Consider the following 10,198-nt stretch of genomic DNA (forward strand, 5'->3'; position numbering starts at 1 on the left):
CATCAAAAATGGATTACTTTTCCGAAAAAAACATGGGAAGTGTTAGATTTCCAATTTTGGGGATTATTTCATCCCTTTTAACCAAATATTTCAAATTATTACCATTAACAGGTCCTAGGCCTGGGATATTTCTTATTCCGTGTACATCATACAGAAGCACGCATCATTTTTTATGGGATCTGATATTCACAATGGTAGACATTCAAGTCTCACATTTACAGAGAACATATTGCCCTAATCCAAGCTATCAAGATTCAAGATGACCCTTCTTTAGAAAGCTGTGGTATTCCTGTTGCAACATCTCCCCTCCATTCAAGTGATCAAAACTGCACCTGTAGAAACTGACAATGGAGGAAAACAAGGATGAGAAACAAAGATAGAAACTGACAATGTAGAAAACAAAGATGTGTCAGAGAGAGAGAGGCCTGCAGCCGGCATATTAACTAATGTAGAAATAATCTTATTATAGTTGTGGCGTTGTTGGTTTCCTCTTAGTCAATCCGATATCTTCCAAGGATGTCATTTGTTTTGTCCACCATTAAGAAGCACTAGGCATAGTAGCAGAACCTCCAAAAGGAGTAACAGAGACTGACCAAAGAAACGATTATCATGTGCTTCATCACATCTCTTCACATGGCTAAATAAAACTAGATCATTATGGAAGTATAGGGGCTTTCACATGGGGGATTGACTCAAGCCATACAACCACCATATTACACCAGGGTAAGTTTGCAACTATTTGCTTAAAGCCTCTAGCTGCACTCACTTTTGGGACATGTTGCGGATACAATCCAGCTTATTAGCCGGTGACAATTATCAGTTCAAATTATATTTTGCAAAAGGACCAACTACTGATTAAATGAGAATTTTAAAGCTACCAGTTAAATTGGGACAGGCATGCAACACAACACTGCCAACCCACTAGGGACGAGGGTTTTAAAAAATAAATAAATAAAGTACTCGAGGGAATTCTAGCAACAAGGTCAAGTAAATTTCAAGTTGAAGTGAATGAATGAATATAGGTTCACACCTCCCGTCCATGCCAACAATAATGACAGTGTTCTGAGATCCAAATGTTGCAATGAATTGAGTGTCTTCAGGTACACGGAATTGTGCAAATGACCATTCTGAGCTAAAATATTTTGGTAAAAACCCTGGAAAAATGTCAGAAACATGAGAGGTTTTCGAGATGGAAACAGTTGAAAAAAAACATTCCAAGCTTAATTTTTTTTGATAAAACACCAGGCAATTTCAGAATAAGATTTGGAATGTTCACAAATCCTAAATAAAATTACATAGGACGTCAATTCAAACAATCCAGGACTAAAATCTTTATTTAGGTAATTCCAAGTTCGTGTTTGAAACTCATTATGGGTAAACTTCTCTTACCTTTCATAAAGGACAATGATGAACCAGGGTTGGCACCAGCATTGGGAGAAATAAGGGCATCAAGGGAATTTGAAGAATTACGGTAAAACGGTGCTGGACCTTGTGCAGTGATAGAATGATTTGATGAATCCTCCCCTACCACTCGAACTCTGAGATTGAATATATGAACGGTACCTTTTTCACTTGACACAGCCAACCACTGAACATTCGGAGAGAGAGCAATACTATAAATTTCCGCATTGTCTGAACCTCTACGCACCTACATAGAGGCCAAAGAATGGAATAAAAAGCAAGTTTTGGCTGTAACTGTCATCATGAATATTTTAGATTTTGATTGAGAGACCAAATGATGGATTCAATCCTTTCTTCATGAAGAGATGGCTATTGCAAAAGAAATGAAGTTTGCTACCGATTAAAAAATTGCAGACAAGTAAAAATTTAAAAGGTTAAAAGAGGAAACAGCGGAATTTGAAACAAACTTTATTGTTTTTCTAATAAATAAATAAATAAATAAATAAATAAAAGTTCATTACGTTTTAAAGGAACAGTGAATTTATCACGTATATCAAAATATGTTGGTGAGACAAATTTCTCAAGTATAAATACCTCTTGTAAGCGAGTCCCATCCATTGTGTTGAAAATTCGTATCAAAGTGCCTTTCATACTAGCAGATGCAAGAAGAAGCCCGTCCATTGTCAAAGTGAGGCATGCAACATGAGAATCATGAGCCTTAATTAACTTTGTCATATTCAGCCCAAAGTGTTCAATCCGAACCAGTCCTCTTTGAAGACCAGGGCAAGCCAACACAAATGTATTCGAATGGTGAGAAAGGCAACAAAGTCCCCTGGGATTTGCCAGAGTCTCTATCTGCTGAAGAAGCTTCAGATCTGTAAAATTGTAAACATATATCTTGTGCTCAACAACAACAACAATGCGATCACGTCTTAATTTCACTGCACGAACATCAGATCTAAATGAAAATTCACCAATACATCGCCTCTCATAATCATCCCAGATTATAACTTTGCTTGGAGGGTACTGGGAATTAGTTCCAGCACCAACTAGTGCTAGAATGTTGGAACGAAACAGCATCTCAACAATCCCAAATCCCCCACTTTTCAAATCACGTCTGAAAATTTCCTTGAAAGGATCACAACTATAAATACGAAACCCGTGGGTTGTGCCAGCAGCAAAGCAACCATGGTCCTGATTCCAGGATACAGAGAGCAGACCTGTTTCATCAGTGTCATTGAACTCCGGTACCGATTGGCCAAAAGAACCAGGAGTCCCAGAATTTGATCCATGGGCATCAAGCCTTGCTGATGGAAGCATTCCTCGAGATGTTGAAACACTAGAACTCATGGTGGATGAGGGAACAGTCATAAGTGCTTGAAGCAATTATAGTCTGAAGGAAACCATAGGAAGCCACAACATCAATTGTTTTGAATGCCACAAAGTGCCATAACAAAGAAGAACCTCTAATGACAATGGTTGCAACAGAAGGAACCACCAGTAACAAATGAAAAGTACTTTCTACCTTATTATTTACAAAGGCTGTTGATGATGCAAATAATAATGAGCTGAAAGCTCAGAAATAATGATGCAATAAGCAAGTGAAACTTCTGATCTGGAAGGTAGTGATCAGCAAACTTAATTTTGCCAGTTACTGTTCTGGTTACGAATCAGCCTAGGAGTGTGAGAGATGTCTAAAGTGCTTGTCATAAATCAATCAAGCAGTCAAAGTGTTTTAAAGATTCAATAGATGTATGAAATATAAAATGTGCTTCTTTTCTTTCTTATTGCCATAACACCTAAATGTTCTTGTTGTATGATGAAACAGGAAGAAAATCCAATGCACAATCAATTTGATAAATATCAACATTAACTATAGACATTACAACATCATCCAAATAAAAAATTAATTACAAGAACCAAACTACATGAGAAAAAACAAGATTGATAGAAGATTACATGAAAATAGACATACGGCTTCCAAGCTCAGTTGGATAGAGACTAGGGGATCCCAAGTTTCTTCACAAGCAAAAGGCTAGGTTCTGGTGGAATAGAAGAGGGCCTGTTACAGAATCACAGGTCTTTATACCCAATGAGGACCAAAAAATTCCAGAAGAAAATATTAAGGAAAACTGAGTTCACTCAATCCTACAGCTCTCTAATTGAAAAAATGTGATTCCAATCTCATCGTTTGTAAGATTTAAGATTGCTGAGTATCAATTTTCACTACTACAACAGATATGATCTGTTCTATTAAAGATGCTATGGCCGTGAGCAGAAGTGAAGGCCTTTTGCTCCTGTCCATACGCCACTGCTGGGAAAAGACCTGGGCCCTAGTGAAGAAGGCATGGCAAATCTTCACGATTTGGAGGAATAATAAAATCCAAAGTGCATCAATCAATAGCCTATGAAATGAATCAGCAAAGAACAGCCTATATTCAATAAGAAGCAACAAGATATGTCTGCTCTGTTTCAGAATTCGTCACAAATATTACCATGAAGGTTGAAGTGGAACTTTTCAAATTAAATAAACCAAAAACTCTTTCTGAATAGATTGACTTGACATTCTGTTTCTGCTGTGTATGATTGACCTCAGGAAGGTTTACGGTTTTCAAGAAAATTATGGTCTCTGACATGAATAATCAGCAATTCTGGCATGTTTACCCACCTTCTTGCACTACACCCAAGAACACATAAAGCTATAAATATTCAGCTTGCCCACTGTTATAACGAGTTTTCAGTGATGTTTGTGGAAAGAGCTTTGCGCTGTGCCCTCCAAATAATTACCTGGTGGACTCCATGATTGTCATCTCATTGAACTTCAGGAATCCAAAGCATAACTAGTAGGAAGCAAAAAGAAAAGGAGGATTCTGCCTCTCAACTCATTAGGCCGTCAGTGTTTTTTTGGTGGTCTTTGATTCCACCCCTTCAATTCATATTTCTTCTCTATGGTCAAGAAAACCCACCTCTTACAATCACGGCTGTTGCAGCTAAATAATGAGAGCTCGACTGGAATAGAGTAAATGCAAACTCTACTGCCTTAACGATTCAATTTGGGCCAATCATCATAAGCAAAAACATCAAGCCCTTTAATAAAATCAGCGTCAAATGTAAATGCATTTTGATGAATAACCATGTGCAAGAAAAGCGTAAACAACAAGATTCCAAAAATAAGCTCCCGAAAATTCAATTAAAAACACACAGGCGCCGAACCCAGTAAGACCAATGTGGAGTTCTTTGGAGGAAAAAGCCAAATACCAGTCAACCTCAAATCAAAAAAGTTAACAAGAACAGTTTAGAAATCTTCTTGGGGAAATTTCAGAGTTGAAAAGCCTAAGCATCATGAGGACATGACTAAGATCAGAGGAATTAAATAGTAATAATATTCATGTATATATCATCAAGTTCTCGAATCTGGAATTCTCGAAAATAAAGGAAGAAAGAAAAACTTACAGAAGGCTTGAAGATGGAATGAACCCAGCAGCGTGGATCATTTCCTGAATAAGAAAACGCAAATTGAGAGAGAAAATAATGGAGAAATATCAAGAATGGGAATGCGAAAATGATTATGAATCTCCACCTTCCCTTCTCTCCCAGATTCACACGAGATGCAGATCGTTACTCTGGATCGGAAATATCACGAAGAGAAGAGGCTCTCCCTTTCTGTATTTATTTATTTATTTAATTTTCTCTACTTCCCTGCTTGCTTCCGCACCAAACAGTAGTGAAGCCAACAAAAACAGATATAAATAATCAACCGCACTATGCTACGGAAATTTCGATTGGAGTTGTTCAGATATATGATGAAATCTGGACTCCCTCTTGAAACCTATGGAATTCAATGTTTAATTTCAAAACAATAAATCAACCTATAAAATAACACATCACTTATTAAGTTACCAAGTAATTAAATCTAATAAGATCATACGTAAATTATAAAATAATGAAATCCTTAATTCAAAACAATAGGATTAAGGCCCTCTGATTGGTTTTATATTTTTCAATACCATTAGGTTAAAATTATTTTTCATGGTTCAAAAGATTTTTTTTTTTTTCTGTTAAAGAGTGGAAATTGAAATATATATATCTACTTATCATTATTAACTACCGAGTAAGGAATTTTTCTTTTTAGATATATCTAAAATCTATAGTTCCCATTTTTTAATCCAGACCATTTTATATGTATATCAAAATTTAGATAATTGAATGAAAATGCAAACTACAAATACCAAGTACTAAGTTGCACAATAATGTGCCCAAGGTAGGACCAAAGTGCACATGTTGCAACCCCCCTCCATATATAAAAATGCTATGGTTCCAAAACCACTGTAGAAGTTGGATATGCGTCATCGCCTTTGTTGGGTTGAGCGGTGAACATCAACCTCGTAATGATTGAATTGATAGGTAGAGCGAGGTATTTAGGCAAATTGTTGCCTCCATTCTTTTAAGTACCGTAGCCATCGGAATTTTTGGCAATTTATGAAATACAAGCAGCATTTGCAGGCCAAAAGCAGATTACTACAAGTGGGAGATTGCAAATATTGTATCACTCCACACAGAAAACACGAATTGCACAACCCAAGCCAAAGCAGCAATGTAATGCTACTTTCACATTATCACACACCCCGTTCATGTATATTCAAGAAGAAACAAAATAACACGCCAAGCAGGTCCTTAGTTCAGCCTCTCCAGTTGTCCTTCTGCCGCCTTATCTCTTGTAGAGCATCTATGGCCGACTGGCAACCAACCCTCTCCTGTAAAAGAGGCAAAGTTCTAGTCAAGAAAGCCATATGACATATTAGACATATTGTCATGATACACTACACTTGGCTACATTATTATGCACAAGTATAAGGAATCCATTGCAATTCTGAGTCCACATTTCATGAATGCCTAGGCAGACTTGATGCATTTCATCCCCATTATGTTCTCTTCAAACACCATACAAAGGTTGCTTCAAAGGGACAAAAAAGCCTACCTGAAGCTCTGGTAGGTCAACCCGCATGAATGGGTTAGTCTCCATCTCTTCATCAATTGTTGAGGGAATGGTGGGGAGGCCAGCTTGTCGTTGATGTTGTGCCCATGACAGCTTTTGCCCCACCCTCACATTATCTGGTTCAACAGTCAGAGCAAACTGCAAGTTCTTAACTGTGTACTGGAGAAACATAAAGAAAAGCATTACATTCCTTGAAAATGAAGGAAAAAGATATAACAGGAGAACTGCAAGTCTCTTATGATGACTATTGAAATTAGATTGGGGTGACTGAAGTTAAAATGTCTTCCCATTTCAGAAGTTCTACTTTCCAATTTAATATCAAGTGTCACAATGCAAAAAGATCCACTTGATTTGATTTTGGGGCAAAGAAGAGCTCGTATTACACAGGAATTTGTGCTAGAAAAAAAGTCCCAATTGTAACCCTGAGTGGCATACTATTAAAACCAATGTATTTGCTATGGTCAATTCACAGGGTTTACAGAGTCATTTTATCTGTTGGCACCAAAACAAATCCAAGTAATACAGGCCAACAAAATCTGTCAATCCCACATGTGCGATCAAGTTAAGATTTTTCCCATCTCCACATACTTCGAGTGATTTGATTAAAGATGAAATTATATTACTTGCATTCATTTTACTACTACTGGGAGGAAAAACTGAATAACAGTACTTAGTTAACTGGGAAAATTCCACGATGTAAACCAGTGACTGATGGAAAAATAAATAACCAGCATCAGTTCATTCCAAACTGTTCACTATAAGTACCTTTTGCCCTTATCGAGGCGAGGGACGCTTGCTCCAACTACCACCCTTAGTCTCCCAGCCTCTTACCTCACTATATCAATATCCGGTGAGGTGTTTAAGTTGATAGTGAGGGTAGAGGAATTTTTTGATTTCCAATGCAAACAGTCATAGCCCCAAAATTTGACTCAATCTAAAGCAGTGGAAGTGCAGTCAGAGCTTATGAAGAGGGGTTGGTACGAGTTCAGTCCCATCCATATTCTCTGTGGAATTCGAACCTGAGCTCTATTTACGACCCTCTTCAAGTATAGTTGAGCTAAAGCCCTCAAGTTGTCTAGCATAAGCCTGAGGTGTATAGCACATGTTCCTCAAGGCTCTTGCTGTACACCACAATCTCGTTTACATATTAAGTGATTTGATTAAAAATGAAATTATATTACTTGCATCATTTTACCACTGTGAGGAAAAGATGAACAACAGTACTAGGTTAACTGGGAAAATTCCACTACGTGAACCAATGACTCATGGAAAAATAAATAACATCATGAATACCTGTTACTAGAGACATCTTCCATGGAATAATCTCAGACAAGTAATGCCACAATACTTTTCTTCGTCAAACAACAATAATGAGAAAACTAGAGGGTATTGTCGAATTCCAGGAATCTCCAAAATGAATGTATTAAGAATCATTTTACCTCATGGCCACAGTATACTCTAGTTGGCTTTGGCAATGAGGCCAATGTTACACATAGCGATTGATACATCTGTTCTGCTGTGCCTTCAAAAAATTTCCCACAACCAGCAACAAACTGCACATGCATGAAGTAACCACTATTAACTGTTTAACATCGTAACTAGCAAGTCAAAAAAGAACAAGATTTTATTACAAAGTAAAGGGATCCAGTCATTCACCAACTAAAAGCCTTCTTAAAAAATAATATAGTCCAATGTATGTTAAACTTATGTGGTTTAATAATATTCATAGCCAAAGGTGTTGCACTCAGAATGCAGTGCAAGGATGGTACCAAGATGTTCTAAGGATGACTAACTCAGACCATCCCACCTAAAGCAATTTTTTCCAGAGTTCTATCATAATGATTCACTCTCCCAAAGAGGAAAATGCAATCCCTTCCGAGACCATGTATATCTTACATAGCTCAGTTCTCTGGTTTATCTTGATGAAAATTGACTGCGGAAATCACTATGAGATCTTTTTCTCCCTTACCAATGTGTCTCCAGTGAAAACAGCCGGGACATCTTCCTCTTTGCCTGTCACATAGTAACTTATGTGACCCCTTGTATGACTGATGAAAGCAAGCCAGAGAGAAAAAAGTGAGACCGAAGTAATTCAGTTCAAACAATGGAACAGAAATAAGTTTACTGGAGATGCATATGCAAATAACAGGAATCAGTTCTCTACCCAAGGTAAATTTCATATTAAAGCAAGCACAAAGTATCTATGGTTTGCATTTGCAGAAGCCCAGGAGACACATGAATATGAGAATTTAGGCCATCAAAAAACCAAACAAAAAGTAATGCTATTCTCCAAAGATACAGAGGATTAAGGCCCTGACTTTGCAAAATGTTATAAAACAGGTCACAGAGTGTATCATAGAGACATTGGGAAGGAAAAAATTGAAACAACACAAAGAAAAGTTCATTTTTCCAAAGGGAAATTAGAAAAAGTAGTGCTAAACGTTGAGAATCAGAAAATCCAAATGGGGAAGCAAGAGAAAATTACCAAGGAGTGTGAAGAGCCAAAACGGCGAGATCAGAGCCAAGCGACAGCTTATCACCATTTTGGAGTGGATGGGTGCAACCCTTGACGTTGTCGACAGACCCACCGTACACTTCGATTCCGGGCACCAGCTGCTTTATCTTTTCGTTTCCGCCGGCGTGATCCCTACCACATATCAGCAATTAAAACAAAGAAAAAAAAATCCAACCTCCCCCCAAAAAAAAAATGGAGGAAGAAATTCAAGAACCAGTGATGGTGAGTGGTGAGGACGAGCTTGAGATGGACGCCATATTCATAAGCAGCTTGAAGAACCTTCTGGGGCTCTACTGGATCAACAACTGCTGCTTCTTTAGAACTCTCATCGATGATCCTGTAAATCAGTCAATCCCACATTTAGCCACAAACACTAACCCTAATTCACCTGTCTTTAACTTATGGCCCGAGAAATTAAATCCGTACAGGTAAGAGTAATTGTCTTCCAAGCAAGGAACTGGGACGATCTTCATATCGCCAGCAAACCCTTTACAGTTGTCCGACTGATCGATCACCCTCGTTCCATTTCCATCCACCACACAACGACCGCCGTCGAGACGTGTCCTCCCAGCAAGCTGAATCCTAGTTGGGCCGCCTGAACTGGGCTTCGTTCATTGGGCTAGGTGAAAACTGTTGTGTAAAACGTTTTCCTATTGTTTGGAACGTGAAACAGTTTTCGAATTTTAAAAATACCTTTTGATAAATTTTGAAAATAGTTTTCTGAGAATGTATTTTGAAAACATATTTTTTGTTAGAATAGATTTGATATGTTTTCAATTATTTTCCAGAATATGTTAGGACAATAATTAAAAATATGAAGAATATTTTAAAAAACTTATGCGTTCTACCACATTGCATACTATTTTTATGAAAAAGGGGTCAAGAAAACTATTTTATATTTAAATTTTTAAGCAAAATTTTCTTTCCCTAAAACAATTGAGAACTACGTTCAACAACCGCTCTCAAAAACTATTTTTGAAAATATGAATTTGCAATCTTTGAAAAACAAGTAAAAAAGAACTGTTTTTATATTTGGGTTTTCATATAGAATTTTGCTTTTCCAGACAATTGAAGATTGGTTATAATAACTGACAATCTGTTTTTTAAAAACTATGGTTGTGATGTAAACGTCCTCTTGGTATTATTGTTTAGTTTGTCACATGATCTGATGCAGTTTGAAGTTGTGCCCTGATTATAGGGTTCTTGGCATCTTGATGTGTAAATTTTTTTGCTCTAATCTTTACTCATCTCCACAATCAACTATAGAAGAGTTCCACTTCAAGCTG

At 37.3% G+C, this 10,198-nt stretch overlaps 2 protein-coding genes across 9 annotated transcripts; both read right to left on the reverse strand.

Annotated features, from left to right (window-relative positions):
- Positions 1-98: 98 nt before the first annotated feature.
- LOC100248334 (autophagy-related protein 18c) lies at positions 99-5,326 on the reverse strand. Of its 8 annotated transcripts, none has more exons than XM_010659994.3 (7): positions 4,982-5,243; positions 4,855-4,898; positions 3,361-3,463; positions 1,996-2,794; positions 1,390-1,648; positions 1,031-1,154; positions 99-341 (listed from the first exon to the last, which is right to left on the reverse strand). In XM_010659994.3, exons 4-7 carry the CDS (start codon positions 2,770-2,772, stop codon positions 248-250), a joined length of 1,254 nt encoding a protein of 417 aa, XP_010658296.1. In that variant the 5' UTR covers positions 2,773-2,794; positions 3,361-3,463; positions 4,855-4,898; positions 4,982-5,243; the 3' UTR covers positions 99-247. The 8 variants fall into 8 exon arrangements, with proteins under 8 accessions (XP_010658296.1, XP_010658297.1, XP_019079985.1 ...); XM_010659995.3 differs by having other exon boundaries at positions 3,361-3,734; XM_019224440.2 differs by having other exon boundaries at positions 3,361-4,327.
- Positions 5,327-5,818: 492 nt separating this feature from the next.
- Positions 5,819-9,686, reverse strand: LOC100243205 (hydroxyacylglutathione hydrolase cytoplasmic). The gene is made up of 7 exons (XM_002267435.5): positions 9,339-9,686; positions 9,127-9,249; positions 8,883-9,044; positions 8,367-8,445; positions 7,837-7,950; positions 6,380-6,556; positions 5,819-6,155 (listed from the first exon to the last, which is right to left on the reverse strand). Exons 1-7 carry the CDS (start codon positions 9,383-9,385, stop codon positions 6,081-6,083), a joined length of 777 nt encoding a protein of 258 aa, XP_002267471.3. The 5' UTR covers positions 9,386-9,686; the 3' UTR covers positions 5,819-6,080.
- Positions 9,687-10,198: the final 512 nt, after the last annotated feature.

This window comes from Vitis vinifera, chromosome 13 (genome assembly GCF_030704535.1).
Source record: "Vitis vinifera cultivar Pinot Noir 40024 chromosome 13, ASM3070453v1".
NCBI classification, from domain to species: Eukaryota; Viridiplantae; Streptophyta; class Magnoliopsida; order Vitales; family Vitaceae; genus Vitis; species Vitis vinifera.

Bases quoted from the DNA above. Each gene is read 5' to 3' on its own strand.
- LOC100248334 (XM_002267230.4), bottom strand. From the start codon at position 2,772: ATGACTGTTCCCTCATCCACCATGAGTTCTAGTGTTTCAACATCTCGA. The intron at 1,649-1,995 runs GTATTTATACTT...GCCTCTATGTAG, and splicing joins ATGGGACTCGCTTACAAGAG to GTGCGTAGAGGTTCAGACAA. The intron at 1,155-1,389 runs GTAAGAGAAGTT...ACATTTTTCCAG, and splicing joins ATCATTGTCCTTTATGAAAG to GGTTTTTACCAAAATATTTT.
- LOC100243205 (XM_002267435.5), bottom strand. From the start codon at position 9,385: ATGAAGATCGTCCCAGTTCCTTGCTTGGAAGACAATTACTCTTACCT. The intron at 9,250-9,338 runs GTACGGATTTAA...ACTGATTTACAG, and splicing joins GAAGACAATTACTCTTACCT to GATCATCGATGAGAGTTCTA. The intron at 8,446-8,882 runs GTAATTTTCTCT...TGCTTTCATCAG, and splicing joins TTGGCTCTTCACACTCCTTG to TCATACAAGGGGTCACATAA.